Below are 24,449 nucleotides of genomic sequence, written 5' to 3'. Positions count from 1 at the left end.
TTCTCTAAATCCCAATAGTTGTTAACAAGGGACTAGGGATTATTAACAGTTACATTTACATCAGTCTTACTTATAAAACTAATCATTTATCTAAAACTTTTAACACTACTACTTAACAATACCTCTAAACCATTTCAGATAACAATACTTACATTTAACAAACACACAAACTACAACAACAACATATTTGGTATTCGTTATGTTTGGTATATGTTACGCTCAACAGGAACTCGTTTGGTTTGGTGAGCAGGAGGTGGCCCACTCGGGTGGTCAGTCCTCGGACCTGGCTCATATTCTGCCATCCATTGTTTATTCGGGATTCCTCAATTTGATACAGGAGAGGAAGCTGTTTTATAGAGAAAGCTTTTGCGCACTTTTTGTGATAGGCTAGCAGACCCTGTCTGTTAAGTGACAGGAGTAAGGGGGTGAGATGGTTTCCTGTTTTTCCTTTTCTGCCTTATCGGGCATTGCACAGTCAGCACAACCAGCACGAACTTTACATTAACTTCTCAGGTCTGGTTTTGGTTCCTGTTCGTCGCTGATCTTTACGTTACATAGTGTAAGGTTTTTCATCAAGGGGAAGTTGACCTTTTGCTTGGATGGCAATACGCGCGAGAGGCCTGGCCAGCGAAGAGCCTGCTTCCACAGGTTTGAGGACTTCAGTAAAACTCAGCAGCAGCTATGGGTGTGTTGCAATTGGGTGAGCAAGGTTCTATGACCTGAGACAGGCCAGATGAGATGATCACAATGGACTCTTCTGGCCTTAATGCTTATGACCAGCACAGGCTTGTGTCACTGACGTTAGCTCTGACGATACACAGGTGATGGGACTGTTGGTTACAAGAATGACACAGTCTTTCTAGAGTGCACAGCTGCACTTTGAGATTAGATTCCATAATCTTGGTGGTGGGTGAGAAGTGTACAGTTTAACGTTCAACACTCACATGAAAACTTTTTATGTCTTATTATGAAAACATGTAGAACAGCTAGATTTCACCTTTCAAAAGTTAGTTGTCTGAACATTACTAACTTCAGACAAAGTTCTGTAACCAGTGACAGAATCTAGGTTTTATAAAGATTCCTGCCCCCGTTGTAGCTGAGCATGTCCAGATTGTATGTTCCCCGGATCTGTACGTGAAAGGTGCCAATTGGGCGCAGATCTATCCTCCCACGTGCAAGGGAGACTGCAACTTCCATGGTACCCTCCGCCATTCCCACTGTGTCGGCCACACCATAGAGGCAGGGGGGTGGGCTGGCAGGTGCTTGATGTCATCTCCACCTCTGGTCCTATAACATAGACCCTGCAAATCCACAGATATCCACTTTGTATCTGTGGGTATCCACATCTCATTTTTGCACATATAGATGCAGATACAAATTTTGTATCTAAAACTCTGCAGATTTGTTTATCTCCTTTATTTCTGTGGATATCCACATGTAATTTTTGCAGATGTGGATACCAATTTTGTATCTGCATATAGAGAGCCCTTGAGGAGACAATAAAGCCTCCAGATACAAACAGGAGGCTGTGACAGGATTTCTGAGAGAGAGGCATTACTAATATGTGCTCCCCCAGCACTTCCTCCTCTGGGTTTCTTTTCTACAATCAGGGAAGAACTGAGCATTTCTGATATTCTGTCTGAGTATGTCTACACTACAGCACTAATTCGAACTAACTTAGTTAATTCGAACTAAGCTAATTCGAATTAGTGCATCTAGACTTAAAAACTAGTTCAAATTAGTGTTTTGCTAATTCGAACTAGCATGTCCACACTGAGTGGACCCTGAACCGAGGTTAAGGCTGGCCGGAAGCAGTGCCGGCAGGGCATCAGATTAGGACTTAGAGCGTGGAGCTGATGCCTCAGGCTAGCCGAGGGCTGTGCTTAAAGGGACCCGACCCCCACCCCGGATAGACAGTTCTCAGGGGTTCCCCGCTTGCAAAGCAGTCCTGGCTTGGAGTGCCCTGAGTGCCCACACTTGGCACATGAGAGCACTCAGCCATCAGCCCGGCTGCACTTGCCGCAGGCTGCCATCCAGAGGGGGGATCAATCAAGGGGCTTCAGGAGAGTTTCCACCCGAGGAGCCCGCAGAGCCAGCCCAGTCCTCCCCATCGGGGGCTCGTACCCCAGTCCTCCCTCACCTCCTTCCACTTACCCCTCCCTAGCCCCCTTCCTGATGTACAAAATAAAGGACACGTGTGTTCAAAAATAGAAACTCTCTTTATTGAACAAAACTCGGGGAGACTGGGAAAAGGAGGTGGGAGAGGGGAAGAGAGAGGGTGGGAGAGGGGAGGGCAACTAAAATAATCAGGGGTTTGGAACAGGTCCCATATAAAGAGAGGGTAAAGAGACTGGGACTTCTCAGCTTAGAAAAGAGGAGACGGAGGGGGTATATTATAGAGGTCTATAAAAGCACGAGCGGTGTGGAGAGGGTGCATAAAGAAAAGTTCTTCATTAGTTCCCATAATATAAGGACTAAAGGACACCAAATGAAATGAATGGGTAGCAGGCTTCAAACTACCAACAGAAAGTTCTTCTTCACAAAGCAAATACTCAACCTGTGGAACTCCTTGCTGCAGGAGGCTGTGAAGGATAGAACAAGAACAGAGTTTAAAGAGAAGTGAGATAAAGTCATGGAGGTTGGGTCCATGGAGTGGTATTAGCCAGGGGGTAGGAATGGTGTCCCTGGCCTCTGTTTGTGGAAGGTTGGAGATGGATGGCACAAGACAAATGGCTTGGTCATTGTCTTCGGTCCATTCCCTCCAGGGTACCTAGGGTTGGCCGCTGTCGGCAGACAGGCTACTGGGCTAGATGGACCTTTGGTCTGACCCAGTATGGCCATTCTAAGCTCAGGGCTCAGGGTCAGGGGTCTCACTGGACCACCTTGATTTTCATGACAACCTGCTCCTGGGTGGCCAGGCTGGTAGCTTTCCTGCCCTAGATGGCCACTTTCCTGTGCCTAGTGTGGAGGTCGTGGATGAGGTCCACGATGTCCACACTAGACCAGGTGGGTGCACACCTCCTGAGGCCCCGGGCAGGCTCCTGGGAGCCGCCAGCTTGGTCCCGGGAAGAGGCGGAGGGTTGGGTGGCAGTGGGTGGCTGGCTCGAGCCGTGCCAGGTGCAGGTTCTGCTGGCTGGGTGCTGGCAGGCTTGCACCTGGCACGGGCACCGTAGCCAGCCCATGCCCCTTTAAGGGCTCTGGGGCTGGGTGGGGGGCAGACGAGTTTCCCTGGTGGTGCCCAGAGTGGCCACCAGGGAAAGCTGGGGAGGGCTAGCTTCCCACTAGTTCGAATTAAGTGGCTACACAGCCCTTAATTAGAACTAGTTAATTCGAACTAGGCGTTAGTCCTCGTAGAATGAGGTTTACCTAGTTCGAATTAAGCGCACCGCTAGTTCGAATTAAGTTCGAACTAACGTTTTGCATGTGTAGCGCCTATCAAAGTTAATTCGAACTAATGTCTGTTAGTTCGAATTAACTTTGTAGTGTAGACATACCCTCTGTGTGCTCTTTATCAGATACAAAATTTACCTTAATCCAAATTAACCCAGAGATTTTTCTGAATATATCAAGGATCCCATTTAAACACAATAGAGCAAGGAAGTTCAGAACAAAGGCTAAAGACTATTTTTAACCTACCTTATCATGCCTATGCAATAGAAGTGATCAACACAACTGGGAAAATGTTTGTACATCAGTCTTCCTTGTGGCAGTGTGGGATGAAAAAAACAGGGTTTTATAATGGTGTTAGAGAATAGAGTTTTAGCCTAGCTCAGTTTTAGCCTGTTTCAGAACCATGTTTGAATTTGATCATTTTTGTAGCATGGATAGGGCCTTTTATAAACTGTAATTTTAATCTTGCTAGAAATAGCTATGTACAAAATGAATGCCACGCACTTCTCCAGAACTCAGCAGGCAAACAGCCTTTTTTCCAGGTTTCCCTGTTCATTAGGGACAGGCCTTTTGGTTTTTTTTTTTTTTAATTGTAAGAACTGTTCTACCCCCAAATAATGCTAGAGAGTATCTTCTTGAAGAAGGCCATGTGCTATGTGATACGTTTTATAATTGTGTTAACTATGGGTGCAAACTATTAACCATGACACATTTTTTTAAAGAGCATTAAAAAAAATGTAACTTGTTAGTTAACTTGCCTCTAAGACCCCCATCTGCACTGGCTTTTAAACCAGGCTTCGGAATGGTGGTTGTTGGAGTATCTGTTATTTCTTTGATAATATCCAGGCTTTGCAAATTCATTTTATAGCCAATGATCCCTTATACTACAGGACAATAGTGGAGGCTTCCAAACGAGGCTGTGAAATGATCTGGGTCAGATATCCTGTCATATGCAAAGTTGGATATCCTAGGACCTAGCAACCAAAAGTTTTGCATTCCATTCTTTAAATCATAGTAATAAGTCACAATAAAATGTGCATCATTTGGCTGTTAGGATTTGATCCCCATGGAAGGACTTCAGTGGGCATGGGGCCAAGCCCAGCCTGGAATGCCCGATGAGGCACAAGACATAGATCCTTTCTTAGGCGGCCTACTCATGCATACCCTGGAGTGGTTTACTGTTTATTTTTTAAACAGGAGAAGGGGCTTGGGTGGGGGAGGGAAAGGCACGAAGGGACAGGGTGCAGGAGAGAGACAAATGCCAGGGGGCCAAGTGCAGACAATGGAAAGGGTGGGAGGGGGGACAGGGTGATGCTGGGAGAGGAGCAGAGAGGGGAAGGGCGTTGGGGGCTGGAGAAGGAGGTGCTAGGAGAAGGCTTGAAAGAAGGGGTGGGCATGAGAAAGGCCAGGATGGAGCAAGGCATGTGTGAGGGCCCAGAGGGGCAGGAGGGGAATGGGGCAGAGAGTGGTGAGGGTATCAAGGAAAAAGAGGGCAAACAGGGCAGGGGCAGTAAGGAAGGGGGAGGCACCAGGAGGGTGCAGGGCTAAGGGAACGTGCAGGTACCAGGGGATTCTGGGGTGAAGCAGAAGGGCAGACACCTGCAGGGGAGGGACCAGCATCAGAGGAGAGAGGCAGGGCAGGTTTGTAGAGGGAGGTGTTAGAAGAGGGGATGAGGAGGGGTAGCTCACATGATCAGAGTGGGGCTACTGGAGGAATGGGCACGGGGGGAAAGAAGGGCTGGTGGAGGGGGGCAGGTCGCAGGAGGGCTGAGGGCAGTGAGAAGGGCAGGAGTCAGGACAGCAGAGGAGGGTGAGGAATTGGGGGGCAGCAGGCACCAGGGGAGATGATGGAGCAAGGAGAGGAGACATGGCAGCAGAGAGAAAAGATAGAGGTTTATAAAATATTTATTAATAACTTGGTATGCTGCCCATGGCCAGTTTGTTTGCACCCCATGGTGTAGTTTGGGTTTATGTGGGAATCAACAGGTGGCCGGCGAGTGGGAGCCAAAACTAAAAAGTAGTCAGTTTAATGATCTTCTGTTGATGTGTTTTAGTAGTTAAATTCTTGGACTGTCATTGCTCATGAAAAGTGCTGTCACATGGGTAGAAATCGGGTAAATATTGCATTTTATTAATATCAGCAGAACTGACTTAAATGGGGCCTGTGTGTTGTGTAGTCTTGCCTTAATCTTTGTATTCATGTGAGAGAAGCTATTTGTATATATTTGCTTGCATATGCAACCACACTTAAGTTGAGGCCCTCAGCATGTTCTGTAAGTATCAGTGTGGTCCCTGGGGTTTCCAAAGTTGAGTTGCCCTAGCTAGGTGTCTGTCTAACCTGGTCTTAAATATCTCCAGTGATGGAGATTCCGCAATCTCACTAGGCCAGCGTTTCCCAAACTATGGGCTGCAGCCTGGTACTGGGCCGCAGGAAAAAACTACCGGGCCTCAGAGTGGTTGCCGGGGTGTTCTGCGCTCCCAGAGTGCCCGTGTGGTGCTGGGTCCCCCAAGCCCTCTACTGGCCTGGGTGGAGACTGCAGCCGGATGTTCTGGCTCCTGGCAGAGTCCTAGCTAGGGGAGGTGTGTGGGGGGGAGGGCTAGGAGGAGGGAAGAGCCAGCCACCAGAAGCAGCACTGAACTGGGGAATCGGGGCGGGCTGGGGAGATTGGGGGGACTGGTGGAAGCAGGGATGCCAGGGGGCGCAAGGTTGGGGGCAGGGAGTTGGCCAGAGAAGATGTGCAGGGAGGGTAGGGGGGAGAAGCGGCCGCCGGAAGGAGGGCTGGATGTGGGCTGTGGGGCTAGCCAAGGGAGATTGGGAGGAGAAGCAGGGGAGAACTGGCTGCCTGGGAGGGGGTTGGGGGAAGTAGGGCTGGCCAGAGGCACAGCGGGGGGAACAAGTGGGAGGAATGAATCAGCCTGCGGGGAGTGGGACTGATCTGGCCATATGTAGATCTCAGGGCGCTGTCCCCCTGACCCTCTCCTCCCCACAAAGCACGAGTTAGTCCGGCCCGGGGACACACACACACACCCCCTTGAGTAGTTGCAAACTATCTGGCTGGTAGACACGCTCATGCAGCCTGAGCACATTTACCAGCCAGGCAGTTCGAAACTACAAACTGATACATCTAGTAATAATAAAACTTACCTAATGAGAAAATGCCAGACATGTTATACATCTGGTATTTTCTCAGTTTGTTTTTTACGTGTTTATATTTTTGGGCTGCAAAAAGCAGAATTGAAAAAAAAGGATTCCAACTAATGTAAAAAGTTTGGGAAACCCTGGTCTAACCAACTTTCTGTCTGTCTTACAGTCCATTTATCCAATCCATATTCCTTAACTTGCTGGCAAGAATATTGTGGGTGACCATATCAAAAGCTTTGCTAAAGCTGGCACTGGGGGTTTGGGAGGACCAGAAACAACTCATTTGAATATTCATCATTTGATTAATGAATACGGAAATATGCAAATGAACGTTACCAGTCCTCCCAAAGTTCGTGAATGGATTTACTGGTCCCCGTGTCAAAAAGTTTGGGAACCCCTGATATATATGATAAAAAGCAGAGCGTCCATACTACCACACCCATTATTTTGAAATAACTCCTGCTTTCCTTGGGGAATAAGATTATTTTGAAATAGTTATTTTGGAGGTTATAATTCATTTCAAAATAATTTCCTAGTGTAGACATGCCCGAAGGTGCTAGAGAACTACTCGTTTTTTTCAAGTTACAAACTAACATAGCTACTCCTCTGAGAGAGAACAGGGAAAGTCATATATTCAAAACAGCAGAAAAAGGCATTTATGTTTATTACATATTTATACACACACACACACACACACACACACACACACACACACACACACAGAACTATTTGGACCGTGCAAATGGAGATTATTTTTAAAAGCTTATAACTTAGCTTAATGTGGGGGCAAATTTCACAGGTATAGCAAGAGGCACATCTCGGACACAAAAGCATTCCTCCTGCCAAATTCCAAGACCCTGCTCTTAAGCATGTAGATGTTAGAGCTTCCTGACTCACTTGATCTAAGATTTTTTTATATTTTATTTTTAACTTGGGCAAAGGATATATTTTTCCCTAACCTCATTCTTGGAGACGGCTGAAACTTTCAAAAAAATTAAAACAAACAGAACCATACACTCAGCCTGAGGCAGAGACCCAGGGTGGAAAATTTAATCCCAAACAATTTAAGGTTGGCAAAGTTATAAGCAAGTGAAAACTAGGTTGCCTGACACTGCATAAAAAGACACTAACTGGAAGCATTGCTACATACATTGTTTGGGTGTGTCTACACAGCCTCCTAAACTCGAAATAAGATATGCAATTTGCGCTATGTGAATTGCATATCTTATTTCGATTCTATTTCGAAATAGCTTATTTTAAAATTTGGCACGTCTACACAGTACCAAATTTTGAAATAACACACGATTTCGAGACTTTCCTTAACCTTTGTGGAACAAGGGCTACAGGGCTGCCGAAATAGCATGCCCATTATTTCAAAAAATATTCTGAAATAATGGGCAGCTTGTTAAGACGCAAGGTAGCTATTTTGGGATACTGGAAGTAGACCGTGGTGGTAGACGTACCCTCTTTAACTACAATATTGCTAACTTTTAATTGTAAAACCTTTGTTTTCAAGGGTTTTTTATTAATTATTATTATTTCATAGGAATTTTTGGTGTTTATTCCCAAATTTTAAAAAAGGTGAAAAATAAATAAAAACCAGTGGACTGAGGGTGGGGGGGGCATGGCACTTATTGGGTGCCTGTTACAGTAGTGACTGTAGGGACTGAGCTCCGTGCCTGCCTTGCTTCCCATGGCGTAGAGGAAGCATGTAACATGGAAGGGCACTGAAGAGCCAGGGGGATCCGCGTAACTCGGGGACTGCCTGTAATATAAAAAAATAAATACATGTAGGGTAGCTTTTAAAATTCTTTTTTAAATATGAAAAAGAGGAAGATTCACCATGAGATAGATGGCTAAGAAACCCACCTAATATTGCAAGACTCACAATAAAATTGGCATATGTACAAATTTCCCATTTCATTATCTCTTTTTCGTAGAAGGATCTCTCTGTCTCTCTCTCCATTCTGTGAGAGAACATTAACATTTATTATGCTATTTATCTCTTTTTAGTCCAGAATATGTGTCTTCAAGCTCCATTCTCAATAATTAATGTGTGTTCTCATTTCTCATTCTCCTGAGCATCTACCCTTGAATTCTATGGTCAACAATTAACACTAAGTATTCTTTCCACGCTGTTTGTTTCCAGAATCCTGATTTAATATGTTTATTCAGATTTTCTTCCTCTCCATTTAACAGGGTCACCATTATCCATACTTCGAGGACCACACATTTCCATTCAAAATATACAAGTTAGTTAAACACTATAATCCTCAAATCAGATTAAAAGGACAAGGTCAATATTTAAACATTTATTTTCTCATCAGACAGTTTATTTTTTGACTTTGTGCAACAAGGGTGATTATTTTCAGGGAGAAAGTTTGTGGTAATTTATTAATCAAGATAAGATTTAAGAAGCATGGTTTCCCTCTCCAGCAATTATTTACCACTAGCCTTCATTCCAAGTTACTATTGGGAGTGCAACCAGATACAGTTGAAAAACCTCAGATCTTAAGAACGGCCATGCTGGGACAGACCAAAGGTCCATCTAGTTGAGTATTCTGTCTTCATACAGCAGCAAAAGCCAGGTGCCCCAAAGAGACTAAACAGAACAAATAATCAAGTGATCCCATTCCCAGCTTCTGACAAACAGATATTAGGGATGTCATCCCTGCTCATCCTGGCCAATAGCCATTGATGTACCTATCCTCCATGAATTTATCTAGCTCTTTTTTGAACTCTGTTATAGTCTTGGCTTTCACAACATCCTCTGACAAGGAGTTCCACAAGTTGACTATGCATTGTGTGAAGAAGTACTTCCTTTTGTTTATTTTAAACCTGCTACCTATTAATTTCATTTGGTGACTCCTAGTTCTTGTGCTCTGGTAAGGAGTAAATAACTTTTATTTATTCACTTTCTCTATATCAGACATGATTTTATAGACCTCTATAATATCCCCTCTTAGTCTCCTCTTTTCTAAGATGAAAAGTCCAAGTCTTTGTAACCTTTTTTCATATGGGACCTGTTCCAAACCCCTCATCATTTTTGTTACCATTTTCTGAACCTTTTCCAATGACAATATATCTTTTTTGAGATTAGGTGACCACATCTGTATGCGGTATTCAAGATGTGGGTGTACCATGGTTTTTTATAGAGGCAATAAGATGTTCTCTGTCTTGTTCTCTATCCCTTTCTTAATGATTCCCAACATTCTGTTTTGCTTTTTTTGACTGCTGCTGCGCACTGAATGGATGCTTTCAGATAACTACTCTCAATGACTTCAAGATCTCTCTCGAGTGGCAATAGTCCCCAACATTTTATAGGAATAGTTGGTTTTATGTTTTCCAATATGCATTATTTTGTATTTATCAACATTGAATTTCATCTGCCATTTTGCTGCTCAGTCACCTAATTTTGTGAGATCCTTTTGAAGCTCTTCTCAGTCTGCTTTGGTCTTAACTGTCTTGAGCAGTTGTGTGTCATCTGCTTATTTTGCCACCTCACTGTTTATCACTTTCTCCAAATCATTTATGAATATAAGGTTCTATGCCCAGATAGTGCACCTTGACGCAAATTCCTCTAATCTTGGACACTTTGCTCAAGTTGAAATTCTGGCCTCATTAAAGTCAGTGGAAAAATAACCATTGATGCTACAGAGACAGGATTTCACTTCTCCATAACTCACTGGCTATGTTCTAAGGTTAGTTAACAAATGTTACAGCTGGTACAAAGGTAAGTGACACTCACTCTGACCCATATGTACTGTTTTGTTAAAAGGACTAACATGCACTAGACAGGGCAGTAACTCGAGCTAGTTGGGAATTTTCCAACAAAACGTTTTGTCAGAAAATACCAATTTTATCAAAATTGAAACCGTATGAGGGAAACAAGGTAGATGAGTGAAAATCTTTTATTGGATTAACTTTTGTTGGTGGAAGGTATAAGCTTTTGAGCTATAGAGCTCTTCTTCAACTCTGCGGAAAGAAGCAGAGTTCTGAGCTAAATACAAGCCAGGACAGATTGTTAAACAGACGGGGTACCATGTTGGACGTGGTCACTTGAAATGAAGTGAGCAACTGAGAGATAGATTGTTGTGCACGAAGAGTTTGAAGTAGTCAGCGGGGCGTGTTACAAATTGTAGTAATGAGCCATAAAACCTGTGTCACTTAAGCCCAGGACTTTTGGTGTCTAGCAAAGTTATGAATTTAAGTTCCAAGGTTCATCTTTTGAAGTTATTTTGCAGTTTTCCCTTGAGGACAAGTATTGAAAGATCAGCTACAGAGTGATCCCTTTCTGAAAGGGGTTCACCCATGTGTGATATGCTGGTTTTGTCTTAAGATTTTCTTGCTTGAGTTCACTCGAGCTCAGGCTATGTCTACACTGCAGAGCTTTTCCAGGATACCAGAAGTATCCCGGAAAAGCTCTGCTGGGAGCAATGAATGTGTCTGCTTTTCTTAAAAATATTTTGGAAAAGCAGATGCGTTTTTTCAGCATCCCTGTAAGCCTCATTCTATGAGGAAGAAGGGATGTTCTGAAAGAGGGTTTTTTTCTGACATTTGGCCCCGTGAAGACGAACCAAATGTCGGAAAAGCCTCTTTTGTAAGAAAAGGGGAAAAAGACTGCAACTTGCCTATCTTTTTCCAACTTCTCTTTGTGGTGTAGACATAGCCTCAGTAGACATAGCCTCAGTGATTGTCTACTTTCATTCATGTTGTTATTGGGGCATTTGATGCGCTAGGTGAGGTTCGTCTCATGAAGATAAGTACTTGTGAGACCCATGCATCTTGAAGGGTGTGTTTTGGGGGTGATTATTGCATCAGTGGAGGTTATGTTTTGCAACTGTTGTTCTGGCAGGGTCCTATCACTTTGAATTGGTGGGTTCTGATCTATGGGGATATTGCTTCTGCTGATCAAGAACTTGACAAGGTTAGGAGGTTGTCTGAAAGCCAGAAGAAAAAGGGTCAGTGTCAATCAATCAATCAGTCCCCCTGATTTGAATGGTTTTTCAGAAAAAAAAAGTTCTGAAATTGTTGACCCATTCATCTCAAATTAGAATTGTAAGCTGTTTTGGTTTGAACAGCATGGCCTAGTGGCTAGAGCCCTGGAGTAGGACTTGGGAAAACTGGGTTCTATATATGGCTCTGCCACTAATCTACTGGATGACCTCAAGTAAGTTGCTTCCCGGCTCTGAAAGCTAAGCTCCCCATGAGACTTATCCTTTGCAAAACACTTTGAGCTTTACTGATAACAATCACTATGTAAGAACTTTATAAAGTAGACATCCATACTAAATGTGTTCACTGATCTGATCGAGATTTTTTTCAGTTTATTGGTTTGTGAAAATTCAAGATAGACTCTTCATCGTGATTTAGGATCAGGGAAAAGGTTGGAATCTCCAAAACTCTCACAGGGCTGGAAAAACATTTCCCACTCAGCTCTAGCTGCCACCAAGATATAATGGAGGTGCTACAATAGACACAAGTCAGCATCTCTTTCCACCGCTAGGCTTACCAGCCAATGTATATTTTCAATCTGTACATACTTACATTGTTCAAATATAACAGTTACCAAGCTGCCTACAACACATTGCATCTAGTTATCACTAATATGCTGTACACCACACTTAGACTCCAGCATCTATCATTTTAATGTTCTTGCACCATCTGGTCTGTTTGTATTTAGAGGCCCATGAGTGTAATATCATAAGCAGTCTCTGTCCTCTTCATTTCTGTATCTGAAAATTAACAGCTACACTAAAGAGAGTACTCAAAGGTCTACGGAAAGCGATTAGCCATTCCTCAGTACTTTTAGGGGAATAATTATTCTTATTTTGAATTACCAACACATAGATTCACAGAATCATAGAACACTAAAACTGGAAGATACTTTGAGGGATCATTAAGTCCAGTGCCCTGCCCTCATGGCAGGACCAAGCACAATCTAGGTCATCTACAATCCGTAGCCCCAGACCAGAACCCCGCGGTGCTAAAGTGCTTACAAACAGTATAAAATGACAATTTCCTCCTCAAGTGCTCACAGTTTAAGTAATATTCTCCCTCATTTCTTGAATGTCTGTCTTTGCATTCAGCTTGTTTGCAGTCTTGGCTTAACTATATTAGTCTGAGGATATCAGAGAGGCTATGAATTACTATCTTGTATTGGACCAACTTCTGTTGGTGAAAGAAACAAGGTTGCTAGCTTACACAGAGCTCTACTTCGGGTCTGAAGAAGCTATTCTATAGTCATCCGTAATGCCAATTAATTTTAAAAAGGCTCCAGAGACAATCTTTGCAATTACAGGCCAGTAAGACTAACTTCAGCACCAGGCAAACTGGATGAACCTAGAGTGAACGACAGAATTATCAGAGCCATAGAGAACATGATATTTTAAGAGAAGAGTCAACTCAAGCTTTTGTAAAGTTAAATCACACCTCAACAATCTACTAAAATTCTTTGAGAGCATCAACAAATATGTGGAAAAGAGTTGATGCAAAGGACTTGGACTTTCAGAAAGCCTTTGACAACACCCACACCAAAGGCTCTTAAGCAAAGAAAGCAATCATGAGATAAAAGGGACGGTCGTCTCATGGTACAGTAATTGGTTAAAAGATAGAAGAGGGTAGGATTAAGTCATCAGTTTTCACAGTGGAAAGTGGTAAGTCATGGGGTTCCCCAACGATCTGTACTCAGACAAATGCTGTTATGCCAATTCATAAATTATCTGAAAAGAGGGATAAACAATGAGGTGGAAAGTTTGCAGATGACACAAAATTACTTAAGTCCAAAACTGACTGAAAAGTTACAAAAGGATCTCACAGAACTGGGTAACTAGGCAACAAAATGGCAGATGAAAAATCACATGTTGATAAGTGCAAAGTAATACGTGTTGGAAAACATAACTGGTTCTGGCTCCCAACACTGACATGCAAACATCGAAAAGCCTCCCTCACCATGCTGCTCAAACACATGGGAGACCTTAAACAGAGTAAACCCTTGCTGTGCTGTTCTATATCCACCAATGCTAAATTAGCCAGTACTCAAGTATTCAGGCATTTTGCATCGACTCTACCAACACAATTGGCACCTTACAGCACCTTCACTTACACAAGTGAAACCCAGGACTAGATGTGCACAGAGCCTGTAGCATCCTCCTACCACAAAAGGGTTCAGATAGAGAGATTTGCAGGGTCTCACTCTTGTGGGAAAGCTTGCACTGAAGAGAGATAACTTCAGTCTCCTGGGCTCAGGGGCTGTTAGACTAGCATGTTTTAGAAAAGCATTAAAATCACTCTATAAAATATACATTCTGAATCTAAATGATTCTGATATGTGATCCAGATTTTCTCAATTTCATTGCAGGAGATTGTGGATTATCCCTTGAAACAGGAACCAGCCTTCATATACATCCACATGAAACCTTCCCTTTGTGTCAAGAGCTGAATGACAAGGTGAGATCTATGATACTATTTTGGAACCGCAATAGAAAGGCAAGATGGAAGTGGTGCACATCAAATAGTTATGGAAAGGCCTGGTATAAGTTTGCTTTGCATCATGTGAGGAAAGAATGATATATGTTTCTTTCTAGCATACTTTGGTGTTTTTCTCCACAGTTTGAATAGTTAATCAGCTTAAGTATACCTAGAATCTGTCCAGGAGTTCACCTTCTTCTGAAAAATCTCATACTGGCTCTCACTCGAGGCAGGACTAGATGAAACAGTGACATAATATGGAAGAGCAACCCAGTCTTATGTAACCTAAGGAAGGAAGGTCATCTGAAAATAGAGGAATAGAAATTAGGGATGTAAAAAAGTAAAAAAAAATTAACTGTGTAACTGATGACATTTCTATCACTTACATAATTAACTGCAACTCCTGGGGGGCTGCCATTTTTCCTGGTCCCACAGGGCTGTTGGGGTGGCCATGGCTGCCTGGGTTTAACCAGTGCCGATAACTAATAAGCATCAGCTCATCGGTTAACCAGTTCTCCGGTTAAACTCTTATATCCCAGATAGAAATCGATGATATTGTTTAAGTGAAAACATCAAGACTGAGGGGGTCTCTGCTTTAGGCAAGGCTGAAACAGAGACCAACCTTTAATTTACTGCGTGGATGGCAGAGGCCCAAAGAGAGATGCAGTGTGCTCCAGTTACAATATATTTCCCAGCCTCATTTGGCGTTTACTTATCTCTTCCTCCCACACTTTCAACAGAAGAGGGGTTTTGTTGTGTTTTGTTAACATTCCAAGCTTTGTAAGTCAACTGGGCTACCTCAGTTTTACTGTAGACTTTCTAATCCATCAGTCCTCTGAACTACAATGCAAAGGTGGGACGCTACTGGTAGTCATATTTAAAAAGGAGGTTTTTTTCACCTAGCCTCTGAAGGTGGCTCACGCATTAGGAAGGCAGGATATGGGACCTGCTGAAGGTAGGGAGATGGAGTGGGATCTCCAGTAAACTTGGGGATAGGGCATCAGTATCTAGAGCATAGAGTGGTGGCTTCAAGGTCCCCCACTCAGGCAGCAGCCAGACAGCCAACACAGGTTGCCCCAGGGATGGAACTGCCTCCCATACTAGGAAGGCAGGATAAGAGATGGCCTGAAGGTAAGGAAGGGGTGGGGGTTCTTGAGTGGACTAGCAGATAGGTCATTTGCCTACAACTACTTCCCTGTAGCTTCTCATTTGTCCTCTTCCTGACTGCATAGTAAACCAAAGGACAGGGGTGGCAGGTTTGTAGACATGTCGATGGTGCTTGGAACCCACACCCTTTCCCCACTAAGTGCAGAATCACCCCGCACGCCTTGCCCAGAGGCCTGGCACTACAGTCAGAAACGCTGCCCCTTCCATGAGGATCCCCTTCCTTAGAATCAAGGTGAACGGAATGAGACTCTGTCAATCAGCCGTAATAGTCACTAGGGTGTAACACAAGTTACACTCTTGATACCAGGAAGTGAATGACAGTCTGCCCTACGCATCCAGTGCCATGAAGACCAAGAGAAGAGAGGGCTGTTATTTTGAAATGCATTTTACTAAGTCGCAGGGCCCTGTCAGTCCTGATATAAAGGTCTGCTTCAGGGATTTGGCTCTGCTTAAATAAGCAACTACAAGAGAACATCCCCAGGGAGCTTTGCCCTGCAGAAAATGGGGGCAAACAGGAGAAATTCAGGAGCAGTGTTTTAATCTCATGATTTTATCCCGGATCTCATATTAAAGGCCCAGATCCTGGAATCATCTGGTTACAACATGAGAATCTCAGCACTGTTTTTTTTTTTTTTTTTTTTTAAGAAATTGATTTCTAGCCCTCATGGGTGCAAAGAAAAGCTTGAAAGCATGACATAGTTGAGACCCAAAGGCTCAGAAATCAGAAGGTAAATAGGAAGAGCCCAATGTTTTTACAGCATAGTTACTTTTAAGCCTTTTGGGGAAGGGGGGAGCTAACGTGATTTTTGAACACCTAGTGAGGGCAATATTGAGTTCTGTCATTGGGCACAGCCAGACTTCAGGATAGGTCCATCAGAGCAGTTGTGCTGCTAAAGCACTTCAGCGAGGATGCCACCGACACTGACGGCTTCTCCCATCGGCATAGGTGCAGCATCTCTGCAAGCCAGTGACGTCAGCAGGAGACTGCTGGGGGAGTACGGACTCCTCAAAGTCTGTATTCTGGCCCATGCACTATCAGAAAGCATGGAACACATCAACGGGAGATGAAGAGAGCAGTTCACATCGTGTGGATCTATTGTTCTTCTTCGAGTGATGTCTCCGTGGGTGCTCCACAATAGGTGCTGGGCTTGCCCTGGCGCCGCAGGACGGAGATGTTCAAGGCCGTAGTCAGTCAGACCGCACATACGCAGGAGGGGGCGTTTCGCGGCGTTCGCACTCTCCCGTGCTGCACACTCTGGTCTTATCCAGTTCCTCTCAACTGCCTTAGGCTGCAGACGGAGCGAATCTTCTCTCCTCCTCCTTAACACTTTGTGAGATAAAACCAGTTATATTTTCTTCAGTTTATTTCTTCTAGTTATTACTTAGACATGTTCACGTTCCAGTAGAAAAAAAAAATTTTCTTCTTGGTTAGTGTGTACCGCTAAGTTTCCATTCTCCTTCCCTCTCCCGTGTTACTGCCATTGGTTCATGTATATAGTTTGCCATTCCTCTATACTTTAAAAAAAAAAAAAAAAAAAAAAGAGAAAAGGGAAAAGGAAGAACAACATAGATATTAAATATGCCGGGTTCCCCTGGGTATAAAAAGTGCTCCCTGTGCCGCGATGCCATGCCTGACTCTGATGGCCACGCAGCATGTATCTACTGCCTCAGCAAAAGTCAGGCTCAACAGAATACATTGTTCTAAACATACATTGTTCTAAACTCACAGCTAGGGTCCGCCGTGATCATGAAATGAGGCTCCACATGATTCTTTTTGATAAGGCATTCCAGCCTGCTGGTTCATCCTCTCCACCTGGGCCCATCCAGCAACCTCAGAAACAGAGCACCTCCTCTCCAACTAGGTCGACTCCCAAGAAGCCCAGGCCCTACCCCACTAGATCGCTGCCTTTAACTCCCCCTGGCAGAACTAGCTCAGGGTCTAAGTCGGGCACTTCGTCTATAAGTGCCCGTTCAGTTTCTAAGGCATCTAAAAATCTGCCTGGCACCTCCCACAACATGACCGTGATTTCTTCAATGGCAGAACCAGCAGCGGTGGCACTGAAGTCATCAGCACCGCCTCTGGCGACGGAACTGCAGGTGCAGTCGGCACCAGTACGGATCGCGTCTATTTCCTCTGACTCGGGCTTGGCACCAGAGGAGTTACCAACCTCAGCACGGGAGCAAACGGCGCTGATCCTGGCGCTAGACCGTATGTCACCAACTAAGTCACGGAACTGGGAACCACCGGCACCAACTCATGGCTGCTCAGCACCGGCCTTGGCACGGCTCAGGGATGCACCGATCTTGCCAAGGAGTCGATAGGAACCAACATCAGCGTGGAGTCTCTATGAGCCGGCCTCAGCACTTCAGCAATCAGCACCGTCCTCGGTGCCAGAGCAGACAGCACCCAGAGAGCCCATGGCGTCATCCTCAGCACTGGAATGAGCGGCACCGACCAAAGCACGTGCAAAGACCCACCACGTTCACAGTCCGTCCCCAGCTTCGCCTCCTCTTGCATTTTCACCGGCTCCCTCACCTTCTCCACCTCCACGATCAAATAGGAGATCATCCTGGCTTTCTAGGAGATATACCTCTCCTGATAGACTCCCATCTCCAATTCTGATGCCTCCTAGTTATACCCATGGGGACTCTCATCATTTCTCTGCCTCTCCATCTCCACCTGCGAGGAGATCGTACTCCCCCTCTCCATCGCTCTGGTCGCAGAGATCATCTTCTCGACATGATTACTCCAGGCATCATCAATATAGGCATCCCCCTCATGATCATCCTGCTTTTACCGGGACCGCTATGACTACCCTCACTATGAGGGAATACTCACCACACAGCTGCCATTATCGCTACTCGCTCAGATCCCTGCCAAGAGCTATGACAGGTTATTCCTCCTCCAGACACTCCCTGCTTTCGGCCCCTCTGCTCCCGGAGCAAGGCTCATCTCCGCACCACCCTCCTCCTTCTGTTCAGGCGGAAGAACCCCGTACTACGACAGAGACACAGCCTCCTGAAGTGTCTCCTACAGACCAATCCTCCTCTCCAAATGAAGCGGTCATCCCTGGAGACGTGTCCCCACCAGATGATTTGAGACAATTCCAGGATCTTTTTAAGAGAGTGGCAGTGTTGCAGGACATACAACTCAGGGAATTTAAGGAGAAGGAACACCATCTCCTTAAAAACTTACAAACCACCCACAGCACCAAATTGGCTATACTCCTGGATGAAGCTATCTTGGAGATGGCTAACAAATTATGGCAAACTCCTGCCTCTACCCTCCCTACTAACAAATGGGCTGACAAAAAATATTTTGTGCCCCCGAAAGGGTCAGAATTTCTATTTAGTCACCCCCAGCCCAACTCTCTGGTGGTTGATGCCGCACATCGGTTAGCAAAAGTGCCGCAATATAAAACCAACGCAACAGACAGGAAGTCGAAAAAGCTGGATTTATTTGAGAGAAAAGTGTACATCTCCTCAACTTTACTCCTCAGGATTGCTAACTACCTCACGCACTTATCAAATCATAACTTTGATAACTACGCCAAGCTGACAGCCCTGATGGAGGCACTTGTAGAATCCAAAAGGCCTCTGCTTAAGTCCATGGCTCAGGAGGGCTATGCTTCCACTCAAGCAAGTCTTCAGATTGCCATGGATGTGGCAGACATGGCAGCCCGCACCACCGCTACATCTGTGGTCATGTGAAGGGCTTCATTCCTTTAGTCCATGGGAGTCCCTAAGGAACTGCAATCAAAAGTCGAAGATTTACCATTTGATAAAGATACATTGTTTGGCAAAAAGACAGACTTGATTCTGCACTCTAGTAAAAACTCTAGAACAACATTACGATCACTGGGAATGTATACCTCACAGTATAGAAGGAAGCGTTATACACCCTTTCAGAGACGCTATGACTATTTCCATTCCAGACAACACTGGCAACCTCAACAACATCAGTTCGATCAACTATGTCATCATCAACGCCACAGACCAATGAGACGCCAGAACCTAAACAACTGCATGCAGACTCAGCCCGGCAACAAGCAGCAAGTTTGACACATTGGTCGAGAGCAAGCACACAGCCCCTCCAAGTTTCACCCACGTTTCACCATCGTTTGAGGCCCTTTTACAACCAGCGGGCCAACATTACCTCCAACAAGTGGGTTCTAGAGATAATCCGTTCCGGATACGTCATCCCATTCCATTCTCTTCCGCCCACTACCTCACCATCCCCATCCCTCTTCAGGGACCCCTCTCACGAAGACTTACTATGTGCCAAAATTACTCATCTCCTTCATATAGGAGCGATAGAAGATGTACCACTTCAATTCCAAGGGAGGAGATTCTACTCCCATTACTTTCTGGTACAGAAAAAAAACCCAGCAGATGGAGACAGATATTAGACCGCCAACAATTAAACAAACATCTCCAGAAACAATGCTTCAAGACCTTAGTTTCCATACTATCTGCCTTGGAGCAAGGCAACTGGTTTGCTGCTCTCAACCTCAAAAATGCTTATTTTCACGTGATTATTCATCCCACACACAGAAGATTTCTACACTTCATGATCGGTACAGACCAATTTCAGTATCGAGTTCTGCCCTTCGCCCTTGCAACAACACCCAGAGTGTTCACAAAGACGATCGCAGTGGTGACCGCGCACCTTCGACGCAGAGGCATCATGATATATCCTTACCTGGACGATTGTCTTATAAAAGGATGATCGTATGCGGAAACTTCTGAAATGGTGCGAATCATGGCCGAAAATGTCCTTCTCCTAGGTCTCCTCTTCAATGAGGACAAATCTACTCTGCTCCCTACTCAGAACCTAGAGTTTATAGGTGCTTGCCTCGACTCTGTTACAGCAAAGGCATATCTACCCATTACCAGATTTCAAGCAACCTACTCCCGTTACTTTCTACAGAAAAGAACCGGCGGATGGAGACCGATATTAGACCTCCAACAATTAAACAAACATCTCCAGAAACAATGCTTCAAGACCTTAGTTTCCATACTACCTGCCTCGGAGCAGGGCGATTGGTTTGCCCTACTGGAGACCTATTGAACGAGCTCCTGTACAAGCGCTCGGTACAGATTATCACAGTACTCAAACTGATGGGTCACATGGCTTCCACAACATAGGTCATTCCCCCATCCCAGATTACACTTTTGGCCGCTACGGCACTGGCTGATCACAATATACCATCCTATGAAGCACAACATACACAAGCTGGTGACCGTCCCATCCACAGTCAGGTCTTCCCTCCACTGGTGGGCGGTAAACAACAACTTACTGTCAGGCACCCTGTTTCATCCACCGCCGCCTCATTGTCACATTACCACAGATGCCTCCCTCATCGGCTGGAGCGCTCTTATGGGCAAATTCTCTATCCAAGGCCATTGGTCACCACAGGAGTCTTTACTACATATAAATCTCCTGGAACAGAGGGCTGTTGCCAACTCCTGCAGACATTTTCATAGTGGGCGTTCTCACAGACAACATAGCGGCCATGTATTATATAAATCATCAAGGTGGTGCACGATCCCAATTGCTGTGTACAGAAGCAACCTGACTATGGAAATGATGCATTGCCAACGGCACTACCCTTGTGGCATCCTATTTACTTGGCATCAACAACACGATGGCAGATTCCCTCAGCAGGATTTTCGCAATAGACCACAAATGGGAGATTGATCGAGAAGTCCTCCACTTGGTCTTTTGCCATTGGGGCACTCGTCGAATAGACCTATTCACCACCACCACCAACAGGAAATGTTACTACTACTGTTCCAGAGTGGGCCTCGGCCTCCACTTCTTGGGGGTCACCTTTCTCCTCAGTTGGAGAGGTTCCCTCATGTATGCTTTTCCACCTACTCCTCTTCTCTCCAGAGTCCTACAGAAGATCAAACTCGACAGAGCCTCGGTAATATTGAGAGCGCCCGAGTGGGCATGCCAACATTGGTACCCATTCCTCTTGCGACTCGCATGATTCCCGCCATATAACCTCCCACTAATCCAGAACCTCCTAAACCAGAAGCGAGGTTCTGTCCTGCACCCACAACTGCACACTCTTCATCTCTCAGCATGGTACCTAGTTGACTGAATGCCTCCGAGGCCCTCTGCTCTGACCGTGTCAAGGACGTTCTTATACACAGTAGGAAACAGAATACATGGTCTACTTATCTTGTCAAATGGCAACGATTCACTTCCTGGTGCTCTGAACATCATATGGACCCTCAATCAACCCTAGTCAGCATAATTCTGGACTATATGTTGCACCTGCAACAGGGCAGACTAGCCTTAGCATCCCTAAGAGTCCATCCTGTGGCACCGACTGCCTTTCAGCAACCAATAGAAGGGTTTTCGCTATTCGCCCACCCTCTCACCAGGAGATTTCTCAAGAGCCTACTAAACCTAAACCCTCCTTTGTGTGCTCCCACCCCGTTGTGAAGCCTGAACTGGATACCTGCAACTCTAACAATGCCATCCTTTGAGCCTCTAGCCACTATTCCTCTTCAGACCCTTACCACAAAGTTGGTCTTCCTCATCACCATCACTTCAGCACGCAGAGCAAGTGAGATTTCAGCATTGATGGCATTGCCTCTGGACATCATTTTTAACAAGGGTAGTATTATTCTAAGACACCTTCCAGCCTTTATTCCTAAGATCTGCTCAGAATGTCACCTCAACAAGCCAATAGTGCTACCCACTTTTTATCTGACGCCTCATGCTTCACCACATGAGGCAGCTCTCCACACACTAGACGTGTGTAGAGCCGTAGCCTTTTATTTAGAGTATACTAAACTGTTTAGGAAAACCGATAGGTTACTAGTCTCCCTCGCTGAACGCTCTAAGGGGGAGCCCTTGTCATCCCAGAGAATCTCCAACGTCATTGTTTCCTGCATAACCAAGTGCTATGCTATACGAAATGTGCCTCTCCCACAATGCCTTAGAGCCCACTCTACGAGGGCAGTAGCAACTTCCACTGCTTTCCTAAAAGGTGTTCCCCTTTCTGATATATGTAGGGCCGCCACCTGGTCATTTTCTCTCACATTTGCCAAGCACTACGCTATCAAAACAAGATGGCTTTCGGATACTTCCGTAGCATCTACAGTGCTTTCTCCCTTACATACATAGGGACCTTCGAATCCCACCTCCTTTCCTTGGGTGGGTACTGATACTTAGTCACCTATTGCGGAGTACCCACAGGGACATCACTCGAAGAAGAAAGCGAAGTTACTCACCTTGGTGCAGTAACTGTCATTCTTCGAGATGTGTGTCCCCGTGGGTGCTCCACTACCCACCCACCTCCGCACTTCGGAGTCTGTTTCTCTCTCTTGCAGATTCTGAGGCGGGTCCAAGGAACTGGATAAGACCGGATTGCGCAGCGCGGGGGAGCGCGAACGCCACAAGACACCCCCTCCCGCACATGCACGGTTCAACTGACTACGGCTTTGAACATCTCCGTCCTGCAGCACTGGGGCAAGCCCAGCACCTATTGTGGAGCACCCACGGGGACACACATCTCGAAGAACGACAGTTACTACACCAAGGTAACTTCACTTTTCAGCCTCTTTGCGGACCCAGGCATTAGACCCTGCCTCCATTTACACTCTGCCCCATATTTGTGGTTTGCTCCACAATCGTAGGAATCATTTTTTAAATTAAAATGTAAGATAGAGGCACAAGAGCACAGTTCTCTGGCGGGTCCGTGCACATGTGAAGGCTGCTGAAAGTTTTGTGACAGCTAATTTGCGCAGTCTGCTGGGCCCAACTCTTGGGCCTCGCGCCACTCAAATCCTTACTCAGTGACCTCATCGCCTTCAGTGGAAGCTTTGCCTGAGCGAAGATTGATTAAAAACCTCAAAGTCTGCTGGACTTCACCCTGTGATAGAAGGAAACAGCCTGGGGTTACATTTTAAATGATTTGTACTTGTGGAAGGATTGTGGCTACTCAGGTACCGCAATGTGGGGCTGAGGAAAAAGACCCTTACAGACCGAACTCTTTTTTTTTTTTAATTAGAAGTATTATTTGCAACATAGAAATAGATCTTATTCTACCATGATCACAGTTACCTTTGTACAAACTAATTGGAACAGCTGACCAGGTCCAATCATGGCCCAGAGAGGCTTTATTGGGCATTTAGAACCCTCTGAAGACCCAATTTAGATACACCTTGATGGGACCTTGTTTTTAGATGACAGGTGCTCACCACATTCTGTCAGCAGAACTGACACCTTCGTGGGGCCCCCACAAGGGGTGGGGGTGAAGGCAGAAGGGGCAGGGCCAAGGACAGCAGAGACTTGGTCAGTCTCATAATATGTGACACATGTTATGTTGTGATACAAAGTCAGGAATCGGTTCCTGAAATTCTCAAATAGACAGAAAAATGCTTCTATGGGAGTGTGCTGGCTACATGCATGCTGTCAACTGCTGTGCCCTTACTAGCTCTTGAAAGTAGAACTAATGTTGCAAAGTGTTTTATGATGCACAGAGAAAAAGAGAAGAGAGACTATAAAAGGTAGGGAAAGAAATGCACAGTCAACGGAATCTCGCAGGTCTATTGCATTTTCCCTGTAACACAATGAGCTGTTGCCAACTTGCAGACAAATTGACCTGTGCGCTCATGAAAGTGAGGTACTGATACCACCAGCTAGAACTTGTATTAAACAAGCTTCCCACACATCCGTGCCAATTGAGGCTCAATCCTGACCTGCTCCAACCTAGCTAATGCAATCCCAGGCCTGTTGTGAGCAAAGTCTGCCAATCAACATGAATGAACTGTGCCTCGAAATTGTCTGACGGTTTAGTGATTAAGTGTTTTTAAACACTGATAAATAGTGATGATTGTTATGTGAAAGCATCAGCTGGCAGCAAAATTGCCTTCCTGCAAGTTACTACCCATCCACAGTGACATGATCATATCTCTTAACAATATGAGATCTTAGTGAGCGCCAGTGTTATTTATAGTTCATTATTTATACAGCACCATAAATGTACCCAGCATTTTATAAAGCAGAAAATAGAGATACTATCTCTCCAGAAGTTAGCAGACCTTATACTACTTCTCTGCAACAGCTCAGGAATGAGAGAACATGGCTACAACAAAAATGAGGACCACAAAACAGGTTGATTAGGACTAAAGGGGTATGTCTACACAGTAACATTATTTCTAAATAACTAGCACTATTCCGAAATAACTTAGTCAACGTCTACATAGCAGACAGGTATTTTGAAATAATGTCAAAATACTGTCAAGCTGGAGGACTTCT

At 45.0% G+C, this 24,449-nt stretch overlaps 2 protein-coding genes across 4 annotated transcripts in view; one reads left to right on the top strand and one right to left on the bottom strand.

Moving 5' to 3' along the window:
• Positions 1 to 24,449, bottom strand: part of SUMO1 (small ubiquitin like modifier 1) — a 115,994-nt gene that overhangs the window by 19,033 nt on the left and 72,512 nt on the right. The window contains exon 6 of one of the 2 annotated variants that reach the window (XM_089779807.1): positions 18,611 to 18,919. The exons of the other annotated variant lie outside the window; for it this stretch is intronic. Coding sequence (XP_089635933.1) covers positions 18,895 to 18,919 — 25 coding nt within the window. The 3' untranslated portion in view covers positions 18,611 to 18,894. Of the gene's footprint in view, positions 1 to 18,610; positions 18,920 to 24,449 lie in introns of those variants that run through there. 2 annotated transcript variants of the gene reach the window in all.
• The window catches only part of KIAA2012 (KIAA2012 ortholog), a 125,892-nt gene that overhangs the window by 48,067 nt on the left and 53,376 nt on the right, over positions 1 to 24,449 (top strand). For both annotated transcript variants that reach the window (XM_075933852.2, XM_075933853.2), the window contains exon 12: positions 13,893 to 13,981. In XM_075933852.2, the coding sequence (XP_075789967.2) occupies positions 13,893 to 13,981 (89 nt within the window). The remainder of the gene's footprint in view (positions 1 to 13,892; positions 13,982 to 24,449) is intronic.

The sequence above is a fragment of the Pelodiscus sinensis genome, chromosome 7 (genome assembly GCF_052426305.1).
Source record: "Pelodiscus sinensis isolate ZL-2025 chromosome 7, ASM5242630v1, whole genome shotgun sequence".
Lineage (NCBI taxonomy): Eukaryota > Metazoa > Chordata > Testudines > Trionychidae > Pelodiscus > Pelodiscus sinensis.
This window is presented reverse-complemented; position numbering and strand designations above follow the sequence as displayed.